A 23,926-nucleotide genomic window follows, 5' to 3' on the forward strand; every position below is an offset into this window, starting at 1 on the left:
ATCACTTATTCAATTCCGCTTCTAATCTTGAGTCTTGACAACTTGAATCACAAATTTACAACTCGATTGGACTCGTTTTGATAACGAAATTTGCCAAATTACAAATTTATATTTCACACGGTAGTCTAGTAATATTTCCTCTACTTTTTGAAAGGGATGGTGAGAATTCAAAACTTTTAGAAAAAATCATAAAGGTTGGAGTTCATGTGAGGACAAATAGGTACGTAAATTTCTCATCCTTGGAAAGAAATAAAATATAAAAATGATATGACTAAAGAGTAATAATCTTATGGGTTCAACTGCACCCTAAGGAGCCTCGTCCCATAATAATGTTACATCTATGAAGTTCAACTATTGGAGCACAAACTATATATATATATATATATATATATAAAATATATTCAATTGCCATCAAACCAACATACCTAAATTAGCTTGCAAACACCGGCCTCAGGGTGTACTAGGAAAATGTGATGGATTATAAAGGTATTGCTAGCTAGGTAAGTATTTGATTGAACCACCCTTCACACATCCCCGGATTTGGACACAAATGGAAGATGCTTGTGGGGTTTAGGGCCCTGCCTTCCACATAATTTATATAAAGTTGACCAGGTGTAAGAATGTTACAAAAATAAGTATGCAGTGACGTGAGGACATGAAAGATACAATACAATAATATACATCAATGTGGACAATAGTAGATGTCATGAACTCTTCTCTCTCAATTTTTTTTTTTTTCCTTTTTTTTTCCTTTTTTTTTATAAATACACACGTACAATGAAAATTTATTGTGCATTCATTTAGTCTTATCCCACCAGAAGGATTTTTTTAGATTGAAAGAAGAGGTAATAAATTAGGATCTCATCTAAGGTGATTTAGGCAGTTACTTAAGGCCTGCAATTAAAAATACGCTCAATATATATATATATATATATATATATATATATATATATATATCTATATTTTGTGTAATTTATATTTACTTTATGTAATAGGATATTTTTTTTCTTTTAAAATTAGATTTAACATTAATTTGCCTTAATAACCTGAAAGATAATTGTTAGTTTTTTTTTTCTTTCTTTGTTTTTTTTTTTTTTCCTCCAATCTCCTAATCTTTTCCATCATTATTCTACGTTCTCTTTTTTTCTAAACCTATATTTTCTCCTTTCCAAACTTTTTTAAATCTCTCTCTCTCTCTCTCTCTCTTTAACTCTCATGCCTCTTCTGCTCTCCCACCTTTTTCTCTTTTATTATTATTTTAATTCAGTCACATCATCTTCTTTGACTTCTTCTATTGTTCGTGCCCAATTACTGAAATAAAATAAAATAAATTTGGACCAGACTTAACAAAAAAAATTAAACAAGAATTCTTGATATAATTTAACATCAATAAAATAAATATTAAAAGACTACACTTAATTTCCGCCTTAGGTCTTAAATTATATTAGGCAATTGAAGCATCCATCATTTAAATTTGTACTTGATTTTAAATGAAACCTATCAATTTAAGTGATAGCCAAATTATGTTATAAAAAATGCTAAATTGTACAATTACTTAATTTATTCAAAATATAACATTCAATAGAATTATCAAACACCACCACCTTACTTTTAATTAGTAATAATTATGTTCGCTATTCTTATCTAAATTATTTTATTGCTTATCAAATTTCCTTTAAAAATAGTATGTTTGCCAAGAGAGAAAACAGCGAATGAAAATAATGGAAGATTCATACTTAGGGAAGGAGAAGGCACCCTTAGAAAAAAATAAAGTGTTCTCATTTTTAATTTATTTGTTTGTTTGGAAGGAAAGAAATTGACACCTTCAATTATTCAGTAATCCAGTTTAAAACGGAAGCAAATGTTCCACATGTATAACAATGATATTTCAGAAAAAAATAAACAGAAAGAAACAAATCTGGACTGGCTTTAGTTAGACATGCACAGACCAATAGAATGCTTTCACATGCAAGAAGTGTGACAATAGCTATATATAATTACAAATCATTAGCTTATTGAGAATGTAAGCCTTAGACACAAGTCTCATCTTCAAATACTTTGTATGGAAGTTTCTGGTAGGTAATGATAGTGAAAGGTTTTGTTTAGTCACTATATAATTCCCTATCATATGCATACCTATTGATCTGTATCAACTTTTCATCTGCTTCCATTGTCATGTATAGAGACACGCACGTACAGGAAAAAGAAGGAACACTCTTTCACTCACCACCACTTTGTTAATTTACTTCCAAAGAATATTATTATGTAGTCATCTTCTTCGTCTTGCATTTCTGAATTTGTTTTTTTAATGCATTGAGTCCCCGAAATGCACAAACCAGGGTCCACTCCCTTGACCAGAACTTCTTGTGTGCGTGTTGGGGCTGTTGCGTGTGAACGGAAAAAAGAAGAAAAAGTTTGGCAGTGCTTTTTGGGAGGTGATTAATTTTCAACGATGAACAGTGCAATGGGAAGGAGAAATTGATTTTACAGGTTTGCGAAGACACAATTTTGGTACGATTCTAAGGCAGGATCAGTGTTTTCCAACGGATGTTTGAAAATGTTTTATTGCAGTAAAAGTTAACATTATTATTTGGTGGGTTCTCCCCTAATTTCTTAGAGCGAAAATTTGAAAGGAATGTTGTATTGAATTTTTTTATTTTCTTTTATAATTGATACTTACACACATATGTTTCTATGGAGGCTTAAACCCTTGAGCGCCTTTTGAAAAGTAAGGATAAATATTTTACTGCAGTAAAAGTTAACATTATTATTTGGTGGGTTCTCCCCTAATTTCTTAGAACGAAAATTTTAAAGGAATGTTGTACTGAATTTTTTTTTTTTTTTTAGTTGATACTTACACACATATGCTTTTACGGGGTATTAAACTCTTAAGCTCCTTTTGAAAAGTAAGGATTGTTACCGTTAGATTACTGGCCATTGATAATCATGTACTGATTGATTTTGTTAGTGTTGACAATAATTTGTCCTCTAATTTTTTTCCTCTATACAGGGGGGATTTTAATTTTTAATTTGTTGGCGAACAAATGCTGATTTGTAGAAGTGGAGATTATTGTCGATTTGGACTTATATAAACTACTATAACTAGCCTCAAAGGTAATTTGTTGGCGAACAAATGCTGATTCATAGAAGTGGAGATTATTGTCGATTTGGACTTATATAAACTACTATAACTAGCCTCAACCTTTGAACACTCAGTCTCACAGGTTAAAAAAAAAAAAAAATGTCTATTACCTATTTATTTATGAAGAAAATAAATCTCTAACATTCTCCCTCCGTTCGAATTTGGAATACCCTTGTTATGGTCGGAGATAAAGATATCTTGTCCAAGGAGTCTTTTTTGTGGACTTATTCTTATTCGGCACTTAGTGTCACCAAATCAAAGATGCTGATCAAACATTTAAATTATTAGGTAACGCTACATACTCAAATCATATATTCTCAAACAGGAATGTTGCACCTCGCATGAGGGTTAAGCCGCCCTAGATAATAGAGATAACTTTTTATATTCATTTGATTATATAGATATATATAAAGGTTTGTATGTATATATACACGTCCATATGTGTGAGCTTGTGCCTACAACATACAGTACAAAATTAGACATATACCTAGTAAAGTTGTGGGTGGGATGACTTAAAAAACATTGCATTCAAAATGACAATATGTTTGCCCATGAATCATAAATAATGCAAGGAATCCCAGTTGGAGCATGAAAATGCACATTCAAAAGGAACATGTCTCCTAACATTGATGAAGAAGTTTTTGGGATTTTCTTTGACACTGCACACTTATAATTGAGTCAAAAAGCTGAGGGTGGGAAGAAGTCCCATTGTCGAACATGATTAGAAACTTTTGTAGGTACTAAAAGCTTTCCCACAACCTTTCAAAAATAGCACATCAATGGGATATGTTTGATCTACGTACCCACATGAATATATATATATATATATATATATATATAGATAGATAGGGTAAAATGCAAAAAACATCCCTATAATATGCTTATAGTGCATATCACACCTTTCAGATACAAAAAACACCCTTATAATTTTCAATTTGTGCAAATAAGTCCATCTTGACATATTTAAATTATACTTGACTAAATTGCCCTCACTGACTAATTTTATAAAAAATAAAATATATAAAAATATATTACTTTGTGAAATGACCGAATAGGATAAAAATATCAACGTTTGTTTTCAAGACCCAATCAACCCAAACCCTAACCCGTGGAATCAACAACTCAAGGTTTTCATAATTCTTTTTCTTCTTCATCATCATCCTCCTCTGTCTCCAAAGGAATGCTCTCCTCCCTCTCCCTCCTCAGCTGTGGACAGCGTTGCCAGACAATCGCCACCAAAGCAGTAATTAGAATATCGAGCCGAATCGGCCTCTTCTGTTGAGATTTTATCTCTAATAGTATAGCTGTATGTGAATTATTTACTCCTTGATTTAGGGCTAATTGGTAGGTAATTAGTTACCTATTTTAGCTAATCCTATTCTATAAATTGAATGTAATACTCATCAATGAGATATCGAATAAAGTTTTAATTCTTATATTTTTCCTCTGAATTTCAAGATGGTATCAGAGCCATCATTGAACCGTAACTTTGAGTCTCTTTGAATTTATCTTTAAAATTCAAAGGCCTATACACATATACATAAATTCACATACCCATGCTCATACACAATTCAAAGACTCATACCCATTCACATACAGTCATCCATACCCATACACATATAGTCACCATCATCCTTTTCACCAACCTAGAAATCATGCCCACTGTCATCACATGTCGCAGTCAACCTGCTGTCAATAGCTCTGCTCTCGCGGCCATCCCGACGCTGCCGAACCGAACCAGATCTACTCTCTGTGAATTTGCCGATCTCTTGACGACCCGCCACCATCGCATTGCCGGTCGCCTTCCTCGACCGGAGCTCACGGCCGAGCTCTACCGGAGCTCACGACCGAGCTCTACCGCCGGTTCATCTTCTCCTCGCTGAGCCTTCTGATTTCTTCTTCCTAGTATTCTTTGTTCTTCTGATATATATATATATATATATATATATATATATATATATATTAATAAAAAAAAACTTGTTTTGCTATAAGTGTAATACTATTCCAGTTATGGATTAGTTCAAAACTAAACCAATTTTGTAACCACATTTGAAAACTGGTTCCGTGATAAACCAGTTCCAAAAAAAAAACAAAAAAAAAAAAAAATGAGTGAAACAAATATTGAATCTTTTGGAGCAGACAAGTCTACCTACAAATGCACTCATTGCAACCAGATTGGTCATACCAAAAGTCGCTCTTTCAAACTTGTGGGATATCCGGAATGGTAGGATCATCACCGTTGGAAGAAGAATTCAATAAAGACCTCCACTGCAGCAGTTGTTAAGACAACAGATACTGGTGGTAAGAATTTCAATATTTCTACACATGTCGCTAATAGTGCATGGATAATTGATTCTGGTGCCACAGATCATATGACATTTGATTCTAGACAGGTCTCACTTCTTAATTCATCCTCACACAAATTTGTTTCTACTGCCAATGGGACTTCGACCCCAGTTATTGGGAAAAGATCTTTGACACTCACTAATAATCTGCATTTAGATTCTATTTTAGTTATTCCATCTTTAGATTCTAATCTTTTATCAGTTTTCTAAATAACCACAGCTTTATCTTGTGTTGTCATTTTTTGGCCTGATTTTTGTATGTTTAAGGACATCCACACAAAGCAGACGATTAGTTGTGTTATTAGGCGAGGGAAACTGTATTACTTGGACTTGATGTCCAAAAGTTCCAACAAGCTACAACAAGCATTGACAGCAGATGGTTCTGAGGGGGAGGAAAAAAAATCTGAAATCTGGTTATGGCATCGACGTCTGGGGCATGCTTCATTTGGTTATCTGAAAAAATTATTTCCTAGTTTGTTTACAAAATGTGATGTTTCTAGTTTCTGCTGTGATGTTTGTGCACTAGCAAAGAGCCACCGTGTTTTGTATGCATTATGTTTGCATAAAAGGCCGCTTCCTTTTATGATTATACATTTTGATGTTTGGGGTCCGTCCAAAGTCACTACCTTAGGTGGATCCCATTGGTTTGTTACTTTTATTGATGACTGTACCAAGATGACCTGGTTATGCTTGATAAAGTCCAAAGGTGAAGTGAACTTATTGTTTCAGAAGTTTCATAAAATGGTTGTAACTCAATATAATGCATATGTTCAGGTTCTCCGTAGTGATAATGGTGGAGAATATCAGAGTAGTGACCTTTAGCAGTATTTGGAAGCACATGGAACAATTTATCAAACCACTTGTTCCAATACACCATTATCGTATTGGGGAAAAGCACTTACCTCTGTAGCATATCTAATCAATCGAGTACCTTCTCGCTCTATTGCCTTCCAGACACCATTGCAGGCTCTCACTGACGCAGTTGTTGCCCCAACCATCCCAAATCTACCTCCTTATGTCTTTGGTTGTGTCACTTTCGTACACCTCCATAAGCATCAACGCAACAAGCTAACTCCTCGAGCATTGCGATGTGTTTTTCTAGGATATGCTACTTATCAAAAGGGATATCGTTGTTATCACCCTCCCACTCGACGAATGTTTATCACAATGGATGTTGTCTTCCATGAAGACTCGATGTATTTTTCCTCTGCATCTGAACTTCAGGGGGAGTACCAGAACGAAATTCAGACTCTAGATTATGATTATCACATTTTTGAAGACGGCGATTCCCGTGTTAATGGCTCACAAGTTGGACCAACCAATCAGGAATCAAGCGAATTGGATTCGAGTGGTATAAGTTTGGATCAAAGTGGTGATGAACGCCCAGAAATGGAAAGTATGGTGCCAACCCCATTGTCATCCGAGTACGAGTCCCTCGCAACTGATATATCAAGCTAATCGCCTACTGAGGATGTACCTGATTTAGTGCCTGAGCCACTCAGAAAATAATTACCACCACGTCACACTAGAGGTATTCCTAAACCCACCTATGAACCCGAACTTTCTAGTAAAGTTAAGTATCCCATGAGCAATTATGTGTCGAACTATCGTTTATCATAATCATTTGTAAATCAATTATCTACTGTATCTATTCCTAACACTGTACAGGAAGCCTTAGCTGACCCTAGGTGGAAAGCAACTATGAACGAGGAAATGAAATCCTTGAAAAAAAATGAAATTTAGGAACTCATTGATCCTCTACTAGGAAAGAAACCAGTTGGATGTCGATGGATTTACACTGTGAAATATAAAGCAGATGGCATAGTTGAATGCTTTAAAGCAAGATTGGTGGCAAAAGGTTGCACCTAAACCTATGGAATCGATTACACAGAGACATTCGCACCTGTAGCCAAAATAAACACAGTTCATGTCTTGTTGCCTTTAGCTACGAACTTGGATTAGCCATTGCAACAATTCGATATGAAGAATGCCTTTCTACATGGTGAATTATCTGAAGAAGTCTATATGGATCTCCCACCAGGATGCATGATACCCGAAAAGTATAGTCGGAAGGTCTGCAGGTTAAAGAAATCATTATATGGGTTGAAACAATCTCCAAGAGCATGGTTTAGAAGATTCACAAAGTCTATGATAGCCTTTGGCTAGAGCAATTCATACCACACGTTATTTTTGAAGAAATAATAGGGTAAGATCACTGCACTCATTGTATATGTAGATGACATGGTGGTTACAGGGAATGATCCAGAAGAAATGAAGGCTCTCAAGAAGTATTTGTCCAGAGAATTTGAAATGAAAGATCTAGGTCCTTTGAGATATTTTCTTGGGATTAAAGTATCTCAATCTAATAAAAGAATCTTTCTATCTCAAAGAAAATATGCCTTAGATCTATTACAAGAGACTGGCATGACAGCATGTCAACCAGCTGAGACACCAGTGGAAGAAGGACTGAAGTTATGTGTTGAGTCCAACCAAGTACTTGCTAATAAAGGAAGATACCAAAGACTTGTAGGGATATTGATGTACTTAGCACACACGAGACCGGATCTGGCTTATGCATTGAGTATTGTTAGCCAGTTTATGCATGATCCTAGAGAGCAACATATGAATGTAGTTATGCGCATTTTGAGGTATTTGAAATCTGCTCCTGGAAAATGAATTTTGTTCACTAAAAATGCTGGTTATCAAAACATAACTTCATATATTGATGCAGACTGAGCTAGAGCTATAGATGATAGGCGATTTACTTCTGATTACTTTACTTTTGTAGGAGGTAATCTTGTTATATGGAGAAGCAAGAAACAAAATGTTGTTGCTCGCTCGAGTGCAGAAGCTGAATTCAGAGGTATGGTGCTTGCACTTTGTGAAACATTGTGGTTAAGACTTCTATTGCGGGACTTGGGCAACCTATTCGATTATATTGTGACAATAAAGCAGCATGTGATATTGCCCATAATCGAGTTCAACATGATCAAACGAAGCATGTTGAAGTAGATAAATTCTTCATTAAGGAGAAGTTAGATGGAAAAATTATGGAGTTGCCTAAGATTCAATCTGAGGATCAACTAACCGACATTCTCACCAAAGCAGTCTCAAATCAAGTGTTTTCAAAATTTTTAGACAAGTTGAGCATGTGTGATAGCTATGCACCAACTTGCGGGGGAGTGTTGAGAATTTATCTCTTATGGTATAGCTGTAGGTGAATTATTTACTCCTTGATTTAAGGCTAATTGGTATGCAATTAGTTACCTATTTTAGCTAATTTTATTATATAAATTGAATGTAATATTCATCAATGAGATATCGAATAAAGTTTTAATTCTTATATTGTTCCTCTAAATTTCAAGATCTTCCTCTTCCTCTTCTACAACATCGGCGAAGACAATGACCCACCGTCAAGCCCTAGTGAGTCCACAGGGGTAGTGGTGGTTTCTACAATTGGAGCCTTAGCGGCAACGGTGACGATGATGAGGAAGGTGATTGAGAGATGACCCTTGCCTCCGCCGATGTTTTCCTAGGTTTGGTCCTCTTCGACTCCGGCGATGTGTTAGCGATCTGGGTTTTCGATTTTGGGGATCAAAATCGTAATTGTGATTATGGGAAGAATAATTATTGATCTGCAGCATGAATTATTTCACAGATTTTGGCTCAATTTACAAATTGTTAAAGATATTGTATTAATTAATTGTAGTAGTTCTTCTTCCAATGATGACGATGATGATAAAATCTGGAAACCCTTTTAATTAATGAAGTCAAATTGTTTAAGAATGGAATGTGCAAAGACTAAACCAACTGCTACTATTATTACTAGTGCGCATATATACGGGCAAAGCCATCTCTGCTTTGGAAGTGTTGGAGGATCCCTAACTTGAAATCAACCCATAAATGGCAATTCTTCCATATTCCTTATAAGTTTTAGAGGATCCCTAACTTGAAACCAACCCATAAATGGCTCATAAATGGCAATGCTTCCATATTTCTTATAAGTTTTAGAGGATCCCAAACTTGAAACAACCCATAAATGGCAATTCTTCCATATTCCTTATCCTTGTTTTGTTTAGCGGATACTCTCTGTTTCAGTGAGTTTGAGTTTCATCATATTGACTTTGAATGTCCCATGACAAATGAAATATTACATTCTACCATTGGATTCTGATCGGTTGGTCAATTAACATCAACCTTCGCAATAGCACGAATCATTGTAAAATAGGGCTATTGGTCGGGTAAGTCGAACCACTGGGACTGCACTAGTCTAATACAACCTAAATGTCTAGAATCATTCTAGAATGATGATGGAGGTTTATAAAAGGTTTGTGTGTTTGTCACTAAACTAAGAAATTGAAATGCATAAAACAATAAATTGCAATTAAATTAAAGGAAGTGAGACACAAGTAGAAATTACTAGGAAGATGAATCCACACTACACCCTAAGTACATGCTAGACTAAGGCTAAATTGGGGAGGTACAATGTATAAAATGGTCATGGAATATATAGCAACACTATGTTACCATACACTCTTGGAAAAGTTCATTAAATCATTAAACAAGAATAATCCCTCAAAAATTCATACACTTGAGCTACCTAAACTGAAGTATAGCCCTCAACATATTCACTCAAGCAAGAACTATCAAGTTTATAACCAAATGATAAAGCACATGAGGTAGGAAACTAGCATAACCCATCAAAGGAAATTCCTAAGCAATGGACTATCTATTTTTCTAACAACATGCCTTGAAAACAAATCATAGTTTGATTCCCATTGTCACTATGAGAATGCAAGCAATAAGATTAATACAAAGATCATTAAGACAAGCAAAAGAAACTCGCATTAATCATTTAAAAGTGTTAGAGTTCATTACATGAGATGATATGCTCTAACTATGAAAATGCCAAAAGTATACATCATAATCCCCAACATAGCCTAATCTAAAACATGAACAACAAGGGGAGGCTTCATCACCTCCCTAGGTGTGGTTTAGTTACCCATGACTACAAGGAATGAAGAAGAAGAAGAAGCCTCAATCTCTATTTTCGAGCTCCTACTGTAGCACTCAAGAACACCACCCTCTTTGCTCTCTTCTCTCTCCTCTAATCTTGTAAAAAATATGTTAGATAGATATGTGTGGCCTTTGGTTGCCTTATCTCCTCCAACAAAGCCCTCTCTCTCCTCCAAAAACATTCCCAACCACTTCATAAAAGAGGGAGATTCAAATTGAGGAAACCAATGAAGCAAGTGGCTGAAAATGAGGAGTCCTGAGTTGCATTCTGCCTGAATTTCGAGTGCTCAAAATAAGGCCTCGAGCACTCGAAAATGGAGCAGATTGCTCCATGCTTGCTTTGCTTCGCTCGGACCTACTTTGGTAAAATGGCTATAACTTTGTGCTCCGAACTCCAAATGACAAATCGTTTGAATATTTGGAAAGCTGATTTAGAGCTATAAAAACTTTATGTTTTGGTGGAGATCCAATTCTCAAGTCTGGTTGGTCGAAATTGAAGATCAAGGCAGAAACTCATTGCTGCCAGGCAGTTCTGAGCACCTCTAATAAGAAGATCATAACTCTCTGCTCCGAACTCCGAATGATGAACCGCTTGAAGATTTGGAAAGCTGATTCAAAGCTCTAAATCTTTAATGTTATGATGGAAGTCCAGTTCTTGAGTTTGCTAGGTCAAAAATGGCGACCAAAGTCAGGTTCCACTGCTGCCAAGCTTCAGCATTGAGCACTTTGCATTCAAAATTTCAACAAAAACATCATTCTTACTTCTTTTAAGCCAATGAACCTGAAAATAAACAAAAATGCACAAATGAAGATAATCTGCATAATAAAATCAAATAATGGACTTAACTAATGTAATTTAGGGCGCTTGAATATGCAATATTCGGCGCTTATCAGATTCTCAACTAAAAACTCCAATTGTTTGTTTCTACCATCTAGACAAAGCTCTTCTCATCTAGTGCGAAACACAAAGCTCTCTTTGCTTATTTCTTTGAGCCCCAGTGTACAATTATATAGGTAAAGCCTCAAGAAGTTTGGCACTCTACAATTACTTTTTAGAGTACTGAATTTGATATTAACACTTTTTAGAGCTTTAAGCTCCATTTCGGGCAGCTTCTTGAGGCCCCAAAATGTCATTACAAGTTTCACGAGTCATTTTTTTTTACACAAATATTACATTCGATTTCACATAGGCCTTTTTCAAAAAAGTGATGGTCATAAGAAAAATAAAATTGTGATTATACTAATTTCTCTATTTGATTTATTTATTTATTTTATAGATAGACAAGATTGTGCTATATAATCTCTTAGCCCTTTCCTTCTATCCACTACCACCTTCCACCACCATCACCACATTCCAATGTCATCACTGCTACCTTCCACCACTGCCACATTCCATCACAGCTGCCAGCATCATCATTCGCCAATCACGACGTAGTGGAGCAATCAAATATTCACAAAGAACGAGGGTTACCTTGAAAGCACAACGAAAAAGAAAATTCGCTGAGGAATCCGATAATGTATTGATAATTGATTGAATGATTTACTCTGCAATACATTGTTGAGTGTGCGCAGCGAAGTGGTTGTGGAATATAATATATGGATAGATAATCTAGAGAGATGGTAAATAGATTCAACTTGCTCTTTTATCCAATTTTTTCTTATTTTAATTTTATCGAAATAAAACTAAAATCAAACCACAAAGCAAAAATAAAGTGCAAGTAAAGTAAATAGAGTTCGAGAGATGACACTAGGATTTTATCGAGGAAACCCCAATTCGTAGAATAGACCAATTGTAACAGGAAAAACCTCGTTGGACTCTCCAGTCCTGAGATAAACAATCCACTATGTTTGAAGAAAAGTATACTGAACTTTGACTCAGTCTCACACCCTATCGTTCTACCAAAAACCAATTGCTGACAATTCCTGACTTTGCGACTCCCCCGTCCAACAACTCTCGACCTCAAGCTTACTCTCGATCTTTATAGAAGAGTTATAGGTAGATCAGACAACACTCCACGAATGCTCTGACTCCTTCAAAGTGTGATCGCTTCACTCCTTTTCTTCTAGATCTGAATTTGATGAAGAATGAATGAATTCTGCTTTTCCGGAATTTCTGAATCTTCAATTTTGCTTCAATTCCGATGAGATAGAGAACAACACTCCTAAATCACTCTTGTGTTTATGTGTGTGCTCTCAAAAATAAAATCAGAAAAATAAGATTGATTTTCTGAATGAATAAAAAATATCTCTTAAAAGGCTCCCTCAAAGATCTAAAATTTTGTATGCAAAAGCCGTGTCTAAACCAATGTGTATGACAAGGTTTATATAGAGTTTAGAAAGTCCTAATCCCTCAGAAAATATGATAAAATTCGTGCATAGGATTTGGAAGGAAGTTGGGGTTAAAATGGAAACATTCAAAAGAAGGAAACTGAAGTTAGAATAGTACCAGGACTTCTTGAACCTGTTCAATAAATCTTGAACCGGTTCAAGATGGGCAGACTCTAAAATCGTTACTCTGGTGAAATTGAACCTATTCGATAAATCTTGAACCAGTTCAAGTTGAACCTGTTCGATTATTCTTGAACCAGTTCAAGATGGACAGAATGTAAAATCTTGTTCTGAACAAAATGGAAAGTGTAGAATGTGTCCAACCTTTTTTAGAATCCTTCCTAATGTGTTGTTCTTACCTTCTTCAAAAAAAAATCTCAGTTATGGTAAACTTTGAACAATATTTCCTTTCCGCAGTCGCTGTCGATTCAGATATAGTAACTTTAATTTACAACTGACTATGATTTGTTTTGACACCGAAAGTTGTCAATAATAGAATATATATTATTTACAATCTTTCCAAAATATATATCTCACAATCTCCTCCTTTGGCAATTTCGTGACAAAACCCAAAAAGTAACATGTAATCTGCCCAAGCAGAAAAAACAATTACAATGATTGTCAAAAAAATAAAACGGAACTCTTCTTGAACATTATGAAGCTTCAACATATGTAGCAACCTATAATCTGCACATTAGCTCAACAAAACTACCCGTGAAGCATAATCAAGAAAGATAAACAATTAACATATATCAATATGTGAATATCAATGTATATGTATCTCTCTCTCAATTCTAGAAACTTTCCCCATCAATTATGCACATTCTCCCCCTGTTTGTTACAAATTGACAAATAAAACTCAATAAAGAAGGAAAAGAAATAATGTAGAAGAATTAACAAGAAGAGAGATCAAAAGTATCAGCCATGCACAAGATATTGCAATAAGCACAAAAACATGATAATATATAGTAGCAATGGAACAAAAGACAACTATCCAAGATAACACTTGTTCCATCCAATAAAAAAACAAAAATTCCTAATGAAACTAAAAGGAAAATCTTTTTGGATTTTTTTTTTATTTTTCAAAATTTTTTTTTCATTTTCCTAATATTTTAACAAAAAATATGAGATAGCAATTTCCATGAATTTCAAGCATATATGAGATCCAAAAATTTCTGAAGAATTCAAGAGAATTTTAAAACATAATATTTAGACCCCACAAATATTCAATCAAATCAATTTTCAAGCATGCAATCACAACATAAAATTCAACTTGCAATTTTTATAAAAATTTAGAAATTTGTCTAGCAAGTTCACATGTGTGTGTGTGCAATCAAATCTCATCAAATTTTAATCAAATCACATTGACCAACTGTCTAAATCATATTGATCGAAAAGCATCAAGATAAAATTATTTTGAGCAAACTTTTCTAAGCTAGGCGACTTTCACTCTAAAGAGTAGACAGCAATTCCTTATTTCGACTTATTTCCTCCTTTCTTTTTACTCAATTAGCTCCTCTTCAAAGTCTAGTAGGAGCTTTCGAACTAGTCTCAATAGGTAGCCTTTTCCTTAGCAAAAATTTTCAGCGTTCTTTTGATTTTTCTTTTCTTTTTATGCTGAAATTTTTCATTTTTTTTAAACACATGCTCTCTAGTTTTTTTAAAACAATAACCTTTATAGCTTTTATGAGCAATATAACCTAGTCAACTTCACAATGCTTTCCAATTAATTTCTCAGAGTTGGACTAGTGTACATGAAAAATATAAACTCAAGAGACTCATCTCTCAAAAGAAATAAATAAAGCAAATTATTTTTCAACATATAGATTACACATCAAGAATCTTTTCAACAAATATGTGTCCCCAATTTTTATTAAAAAACAATTAATTCAAGAGAAATAATCATCACTCATGCATTGACAAGAAAAACATGATCATCACTTTCTCATGAAAGAAAAACAACCTAAATTCTAAACTACAAGATATGGTCCAATGGAAACAAGATATTCATCAAAGCATAGTCCATGACCATAAAATTTTTTAACATTTCCTCTGGGGAATTTGCACCCAATGACCTATTGGAAACAAATTCCATGGCATCAAAAGGCACATACAATTTCAAATCCTCTTTCTTCACCCAAACAACTTTCACCTTCAACTTTTGAAGAGAATTTTTAGGAATATCAAGAACATTCTTTTTCTTATGTGAATTCCTTTTAGCATGAAAATTTCTAGGTTTATTCTAATTACTTTGCTTTCTAGCATGAAACCTATTTTCTGCAAAGGAATTATAACCATGAAAATCAGAACAAGAATTATCCCTTCTCTTCTTATAATAATAGTGTTGACTATGTCCAGTTCTACCACAATAAGAACAATAAAGCACCTTGGACATACTCTTAGAATGCATAGGATCAACAAAAAGCTTAGGCTTAACAATAGGCACATTCAAGTTCATGGGTTTAACAAAAACAGTTTGACCCTCTTTATTAAATGAAGCCTCATTAAAACCTAATCCAGTTTTATCACTTACATGCTTACCAACACCAATCATCTTATCAAGCTTAATCTGTCTAGAAGTAAAAGCAATTAATTTCTTTTAAGACTTTTTCAATTCAAGCTCAAGAAAATTAAATTTGGCAACAAAAGATTCTCTAGCAGAATTAGCTTGACTTACCTCACTCTCGAGAATTTTTACTTGACCTTGAAGATTTTGAAATTCAACTTTGTTCTCCTCAATCAATTTCTATTTTTGCTTATTCTCTTTCTTCAGAATCTCATTCTCCCTTTTCATCAACTCTAGTTCCTCAGACTGCTTCTGACTAGCCTTTAACGTTGCCTCAAAGATTTTCAATGTATTGCTTTCACTTGGTTCTTTTTTAATTTTCTTATCATCTGAATCATAAGAACCAACCTTGCTCAATATCCCAAATTTGGTAAAATCTCCTACACAAAAAGAAGAATTATTAGCAGTATCATTATCAACACGAGCAACAAAAGCAATAGAAGCTTCTTTCCTATTTTTCTTATATTTCAATTGAGAAAGAACTCTTTTAACAAAATTTTTATTCTTTTTACTTTTAAGGAGTCTTCCATATCTTTTAGATAAACGAAAAAGTTCCTCATCCGAACTTAAATCATTGAAAACAAGATCAGAACTTAAACCATCAAAAAGAATATCCAATTCACCCTTATTCATAGGATTTTCCATTATGAATTTTTGAAAACAAAAATAGTTTTATTTTTGAAAAAAAACTTCCACAAGGATTAACTCAATGTATAGAGGATGGCTCTGATACCACTTGTTGAGTGTGCGCAGCGCAGTGGTTGTGGAATATAATATATGGATAGATAATCTAGAGAGATGCTCTTTTATCCAATTTTTACTTATTTTAATTTTACCGAAATAAAACTAAAATCAAATCACAAAGCAAAAATAAAGTGCAAGTAAAGTAAATAGAGTTCGAGAGATGACACCAGGATTTTATCGAAGAAACCCCAATTCGTAGAATAGACCAATTGTAACAGGAAAAACCTCGTTGGACTCTCCAGTCCTGAGATAAATGATCCACTATGTTTGAAGCAAAGTATACCGAACTTTGACTCAGTCTCACACCCTATCGTTCTACCAAAAACCAATTGCTGACAATCCCTGGCTTTGCGACTCCCCCGTCCAACAGCTCTCGACCTTAGGCTTACTCTCGATCTTTGTAGAAGAGTTGCAGGTAGATCAGACAACACTCCACGAATGCTCTGACCCCTTCAAAGTGTGATCGCTTCACCCCTTTTCTTCTAGATCTGAATTTGATGAAGAACGAATGAATTCAGCTTTTACGGAATTTCTGTCTTCAATTATGCTTCAATTCCGATGAGATATAGAACAACACTCCTAAATCACTCTTGTGTTTATGTGTGTGCTCTCAAAATAAAATCAGAAAAATTAGATTGATTTTCTGAATGAATAAAAAATATTTCTCAAAAGGCTCTCTCAAAGATCTGAAATTTTGTATGCAAAAGCCGTGTCTATACCAATGTGTATGATAAGGTTTATATAGAGTTTAGAAAGTCCTAATCCCTCAGAAAATATGATAAAATTCGTGCATAGGATTTGGAAGGAAGTTGGGGTTAAAAAGGAAACATTCAGAAGAAGGAAACTGAAGTTAGAATAGTACTAGGATTTCTTGAACCTGTTCGATAAATCTTGAACCGGTTCAAGATGGACAGACTCTAAAATCATCACTCTGGTGAAGTTGAACCTGTTCGATAAATCTTGAACCAGTTCAAGTTGAACCTGTTCGATTATTCTTGAACTAGTTCAAGATGGACAGAATGTAAAATCTTGTTCCGAACAAAATGGAAAGTGTAGAATGTGTCCAACCTTTTTTAGAATCCTTCCTAATGTGTTGCTCTTACCTTCTTCAAAAAAAAATCTCAGTTATGATAAACTTTGAACAACCTTTCCTTTCCGCAATCGCTTTCGATCCAAATATAGTAACTTGAATTTACAACTTATTAGGACTTGTTTTGACACCAAAAATTGCCAATAACAAAATATATATTATTTATAATCTTCCCAAAATATATATCTCACATACATGTACTTATAAATAACAAACCCTAAAAAAAAATAAAAAATAAAAAATAAAAAAAAAATCTTAAAATGTAATGAAACTTGTAGCACAAAAAAACTGCTCAAAAACAAATTTGTTTCGAAAATTTTAAAAAAATAAGGAAATAAACCTAATTATTAAAAACTGCTAAATACTAAAATGAAAAGTAATTTGAATCCGTTTGGTCTTCTAACCAAAAATCCGAAATATTCAAAATTGGGAAAACGCAATTTCTGAGCCCTAAACAATTGAATTTAGCGGAAAGGCGCCCTACCTCACCTAGTCGTTTCCAATCAAACTAGGGTTTTTTCGATTTAAAATGAATTTTTTGAAATCATTCCAAAAAAACTAGATCAACTCACTCGTTTGACTTTTTGACGGTCAAAATCTACATCAGCCAACTTTCACCACCACCACCATCACCTTCCATTTCCGATTTCTACCACAATCACCACCACCACCACCACCAGCTTACTGCCGCCTTTGCCTTTAAAAAAAGCAATAATATTGTCAAGAAAAAAATAATTGAAAAGTTAATGTACATTTAAGAAATGTAGTTTTTTTCTCATGAATTTCCTCTAACTAAATTCTTTTTATGAAAGCGTATCAGTGAAGAACATTAGATATTGGGAAGCTATCCCAGACGAGACTTGAAATTTTACTCAAACAATATTTCAGTATACATTTGCATAATGATTTTAAAGTGAAAGCCACACTAGTAATTGTGAAATCCAACATCTTAGTGAATTAAAATCCTCTTTGTATCATAAAGGTTGCACTAATCAATGGTGTTGACACTATCTTGTCATGAGTCTAACCTTCATTGTCGGTTGGGGAAGAAGGAGGAGAGGGAGAGAAGAATAGATGAATGAGGCATTTTTGGAAAAGAGATTGTCATACCATTTTTTTTTTTTTTTTTTTAATTGAATGAAAAGGAACGGTTCTCAAACACTACTATGTGCTGACGCATATAGGAGTCTTGTCTAACACTCTTTGTACAAACTACTATGTGCTGATGCATATAGGAGTCTTGTCTAACACTCTTTGAACATTAATGGTAAAAGCATCCTAGGATTGCATTGATGACAAAACCCGCTGCATTTCACAGTTTTAGATGAGACAATAAACTTATAATTTATTGTATTCGTTAAGAAAGAAGGAAATATAATTTTAAATTATTTTTACTATTATAGAATTTAAAATTTGTATAATAGGCATACTTATCTTCCCTCCTCTCTTCCTCATATATTTAAAGGGGTAAAAATTTGCAAAAATAAAAAATAAAATAACGCATCCATTATATTTTCTTTTCTCTAATTGTGTCATCAATACCAAACAAAAAAAAAAATTGTTCCTTTATTTCTATATTTCTTCCGCTACTCTCATTTCGTGTACCGGAGAGGATCCCAGCTCATAATATGACAAACCAGCGTGACTCTAGACTAACGCCAGTCCCTCTTGATTTTCTATGTATCTCAGCCACAACTTTGTAGGTTGTTTTAGATTCGTGTATTTGAAGTAGCATGCGTTAGAATTTCATCATGCCACTTGCTAGCCACTCACCGATGTAAACTATTTTAGCTCTTTCTATGGCTGGCTTTCTCAAGTGGAAGCCCTGCTTGTACAGATTTTCTTACCTACAGTACTTACTTGCCTTAACAAAAAATGAAAAAAAACATGACAAGACTAATCTATAAAAAGTGCATAATTCAAATTCATTTACAAAATTTTCCAGTCTAGAAGTAATGGCGCTTTTTAAAATTTTCATCATAATCTGTAAATTCTCAAATTTGTTATTTTTATTTTTTCTTATTCTTTTCCCAAACCAACAGAAGACAAATTAGAATATTTTATTATTTCTTTTATATTTTTCCCTTCCCTTTTTAATTCTCTTGTAAGAGTCACGAGTGTATTGACTAGGACCAAGAGTCACGACGAGTGTGTTCTAAATTGAAAGTGTTTACTTGCTTGAAAGTGGGTTGATTTAGAAGGTTGTAAACTGAAATTTAAATCCCTAGAAAATAGATACACTTAAAGACCTAAAGTTTAGATAATTAAAAAAATAATAATAATAATAAATAAATTTTCATCACGTACGTCTTTTATAAAATTTCCAAAGGCTACTTTTATCTAAAAATAAAAATAAATTAATAAAATACATTTGCATTATTTGCTTAATTATGAAAATTAGAGCGTATACATTTTCCATGGGGGACATAACAAAATTAGGAAAATAGCTTTTTTTTTTTTTTTTTTTTTTTTTTTTCATTAGTTGATACTAACACAACTCCTCTCTCAAGGAATTATTTGCACCTAAAAACATTCGAACTTTAAACATAATGTTTGAGAAAACACCATAGTCAAGTTCTTACCCACTTAGTCAAAACAACAAAGTATTTATTTATTTGTTTTATTTTTTATTTGTTTTGTTAGAAGAGATACTTTTCGCAAAATGTACAAATAATATTTTTCTAAAGGTTTTGTGGCCTACTGATATCTCATTTATTTTTCAATTAGGGGATAATGAAGATTCGAGTCGACAAATGGGCAAAATGTGTACGTAAGTGAATGGTGTATATTTCTTGCTAATGATATATATATATATATATACACACACACATGAAGAAATTCATGTGAAATTAATGAATAATGATATTTCTTTGAAATTTGAGATTATTGGCTAAAACAAGTCGAATAAGTACATTATTTTGATTTTGCTTTCCAATAGGATTGGCCAAGAAACATGTTTGATAGAACAAGACTGTGGTGGTCCAACAACACCTCTCTTGTGTAACTTAAACACTGTTTTGGAACTGCCGGTGCAGACCATTGGACAGGTTCATGCTTGATTTCCAAAAATAAACATTAGGAACAAAATTAATTACGGGTTTTTTAGTGGATGCAACAAAATTAATAAAACAAAATTAAAACCCAAATCAAAGCTAAAAGTTCCTCCTAATCCAAATAATTCAGATTAGAGAGCGGCAAGCCATATCTGTGTAAAATAAAAAGCACGGTGAAGAAGAAAACCTTATCTAGAGATTCATTTCGAGAAAATAGACTTAACGAAAACTTCATTTCTAATATCGGTCTTACATGAGATGTTGAAAAAGAAATTCGGACATAAATATTTTGTGCAAAATATCAATTTTTTGTTTTACAACTCAAGTTATAGTTCCTTATTGTACTCAAGTAATATCATTTCTACTTTTTAAAGTGGAAAAGACAATATATAACTACGTAAAAATGTTAAATTTTTTATTTAATACTGTTATAATGATATAATATGTTATATCTTCCATATATAAATGTGTTTCGTATTACATCATTATTGTGATGCATGACATAATGTGCTGTACTTTTAATTATAGGTACAAAATGACTTTTTCTGAACTATAAGAAACAACTAGTACTTCACATTCATTACATCTAACTTGCAAACAGTATCCTAAAAAGGAACTAGTCAAAATGAAAATGGGGACACCGATAGCAAAAATAGGCAAATATATTAGGTGAAGATTTGAGAGAAATAAAGAAGAATGACATGCTCCTAAAAAACAATGATGGTCGGTTGGTAATTTAGAGGGAAAACAATTGCAAACTGTTCTCTTAGTTTCTATATAGATTACTTGGTGTAGATTTTACATACCATTTTAACCATATTACGGTTTGTATACAATGCGTTATACTTAAAAAATAATAATAATAATAATTAAGTTGACTTCGATCCAATGGAAGTGGAGAAAGTGAGAGTGACCACGCACACACACTTTGTGTGTGTACCCCACACACACACGCACAAAATATTATAATATATAAGTAGACTTAATTAATAAAATGACAGTAATAGTTGTAACACTAATAGTAAGTGTTATATTGACATAGGAAAAGCAAACTGTTAAGTTGACTTCCATCCAATGGAAGTGGAGAAAGTGAGAGTGTTTGTGTGTGTCACAACACACACACACACACAAATATTATAATATACAAGTAGCCTTAATTAATAAAACGACAGTAATAGTTGTAACACTAAAAAAAGTATGCAGTAAGTGTTATATTGACATAGGAAAAGCAAACTGTTTTTTTCTTTTATTTATTTATTTTTAATGTGCATGTTTTCTAGCTTCTAAAGAGTGTTTCTGCACGTGCAACCTAGAAATGTTTGGACCATGACGAATTGCGTGATGTATTGTCTGACTATAGTAAGTTTTCACTACTTATATATATATATATGATGATGATGATGATCAACTTGGAAATACTTAGGAACCACGTCATCCAAAGTTGAAATAAATGTAGCCCCACTCACATGTTGAAAAGCTGAGGATGAAAAATAATTCAGTGCGAAACTTGGCTTTGATATATTTACCGCCAAGCATTGAGCTGCCTATATATATAAACCTTTCCCTCCAAGTTTGTTGTCAAGTCACTATACCACCCTGTGAACATCCCTCTGTTCTGTATTCTGAGTAGTTCTGGACTTTCTTAGAGTGTTTGTTTGGTCATTTTTCTTTTGTTCAGTGAAGAAGATTGAAGACATGGGTAGCGCTCTTCATTTCGTATTCGGATGAGTTGTTACTTCCTAAGAGTTATGTTTCTGTTGTCCACTATAATTTCTTTTTGTTTCACTCATATTACATTCTTAGGCCTTGGTTTTGATTTCAATTCATAGTACTTATGTTCCTCTGCCTTTATCACAGGAAATGCCACCGCTTTGTTTCTCTTTTTGGCACCAATGTGTGCATCTTCATTCTCTGCCTCTCACCTTGTCTGTTTTTTTTTTAATCTCTCTCTACATATATATACATATATATGTATGAACTTTTTCTGGAACGGGTTTTGTCAAGAACAAGAAGTCCATGCTCAGTGGTGATGTCGCCGAAATCTTTTTGAAAAAAAGGGTGACTAAGTCATTTAATTTACTCTTTGTTTTTGGCAAAAAAATCAACACTTACTCTTGATAAACCATCAAGGGTAAATCAGTAAATTAGCTTACATCCAATATTTGTTTTTGGCAAGAGTTATTAATTGTTTAATTTTAATTATTTGTAGGATTACATTCAAGAGGATCATAATGAATAGGTCAACAGAACAGTTCTCAGGCATTCCCTGTCTCATGACCTTACTCAACTGCTTGCTTTCTGCTTGGTGAATTTTTTAACTACGTACTACTAAATTAATCTTTGTTTAACCTGTCTCATTCCATTTTTACCCTCGGGATATATGTTAATTTAATGATTTACCCTTCCTGGTTGAAAAAGGTATGGCCTGCCCTTCGTGTCCCCAAACAACATCCTAGTGTCCACCATCAATGGCACTGGTGCAGCTATTGAGTCCGTCTGTGTGCTGATCTTCCTCGTGTTTGCCCTAAAGAAGGAGAAGGGTAAGCTTCTCGGGCTCCTCTTGTTCGTGCTCACCGTGTTCTTGGTTGTCGCCTTTGTTTCCATGTTCGCACTGCATGACAAGGACAGGAAGCTCATTTGTGGTCTTGCCTCCGCAATCTGCTCCATCATAATGTACGCTTCGCCTCTATCTGTCATGGTGAGCTCTTACACTATTTTTCTCCTATTCATGTGCTCTTCTTTTACATTTCTTCATTTACTTGCAATTTTAATTATCAGATGGAATGCTCAAATCACTATGCCTAAAATCATTGGTTAGGTAGAGATATTGATAAAGAAAGGTGAATGAAACAAATTTGCAATAGTGTTCAAGTAACAATCATATTATACTTGTGAGCTACTCTTTGGGCCAAGAAGAACCTATTTTGGGAGATAATTTATGCTTGTTAGAGTAAACCATGCCTACATATATACAAGTATAGCACAAATTTATTGAGTTCTTATATCTATGATCACTTTTATGTGCAGAGGTTGGTGATTAAAACGAAGAGTGTGGAGTTCATGCCATTCTTCTTGTCGGTGTTCATGTTCTTATGCGGCACTTGCTGGTTCATCTTTGGTCTGCTAGGAAAGGACCCCTTTCTTGCAGTAAGTAGTAGCATATATAGATCTGCATAAAAATTGCTGAAATTATTGGTGATGAATTATTTTAGTTTGACCATGTCACAAGATGCAACTTTTTGTACCTATAATTTTATTGGGCCGGGCATTACTCGGTGCCCAAGTTGGTAGAGTGCCCAACTCTCCAAGCGAGTGTAACTCTGTTCGATTCCCCCTCTCCTAATTTGGAAGGATAAAAAATATATAATAAAACCTTCCTGGGACTTAGTTTCTTTGAATATTGTATTGTGATCATTTGTTAAAAATTGATCATAAAAAGTCCATTATGTCCTGGTGTTGCAGGTGCCTAGTGCTTTCGGATGCGCGCTAGGGGCGATGCAGCTGATACTATATGCCATTTATAGAGACAAAAAGGGTGAACCCAAGAAAGCCGCCACCACCCCTACTGGCGGAGCCATGGAGATGGGGCTCAGCAAGCCCCACCAGGAGAAGCAATCCGACATGCAACACACACACAAGTAA

At 34.0% G+C, this 23,926-nt stretch overlaps 1 protein-coding gene across 1 annotated transcript; it reads left to right on the forward strand.

Annotated features, from left to right (window-relative positions):
* Positions 1-21,979: 21,979 nt before the first annotated feature.
* LOC132272412 (bidirectional sugar transporter SWEET1-like) lies at positions 21,980-23,926 on the forward strand. The gene is made up of 6 exons (XM_059773569.1): positions 21,980-21,983; positions 22,142-22,178; positions 22,494-22,589; positions 22,703-22,982; positions 23,312-23,431; positions 23,747-23,926. The coding sequence occupies exons 1-6, from the start codon at positions 21,980-21,982 to the stop codon at positions 23,924-23,926; spliced, it is 717 nt and encodes a 238-aa protein (XP_059629552.1).

The sequence above is a fragment of the Cornus florida genome, unplaced genomic scaffold, assembly GCF_030987335.1.
Source record: "Cornus florida cultivar Cherokee Brave unplaced genomic scaffold, ASM3098733v1 CherokeeBrave_3.0.0_Hap2_Chr09, whole genome shotgun sequence".
Taxonomy (NCBI): domain Eukaryota; kingdom Viridiplantae; phylum Streptophyta; class Magnoliopsida; order Cornales; family Cornaceae; genus Cornus; species Cornus florida.

Coding starts and splice junctions, on each gene's coding strand:
- LOC132272412 (XM_059773569.1), top strand. Junction 22,590..22,702: donor AACTGCTTGCTTTCTGCTTG/GTGAATTTTTTA, acceptor TGGTTGAAAAAG/GTATGGCCTGCCCTTCGTGT. Junction 23,432..23,746: donor GAAAGGACCCCTTTCTTGCA/GTAAGTAGTAGC, acceptor CTGGTGTTGCAG/GTGCCTAGTGCTTTCGGATG.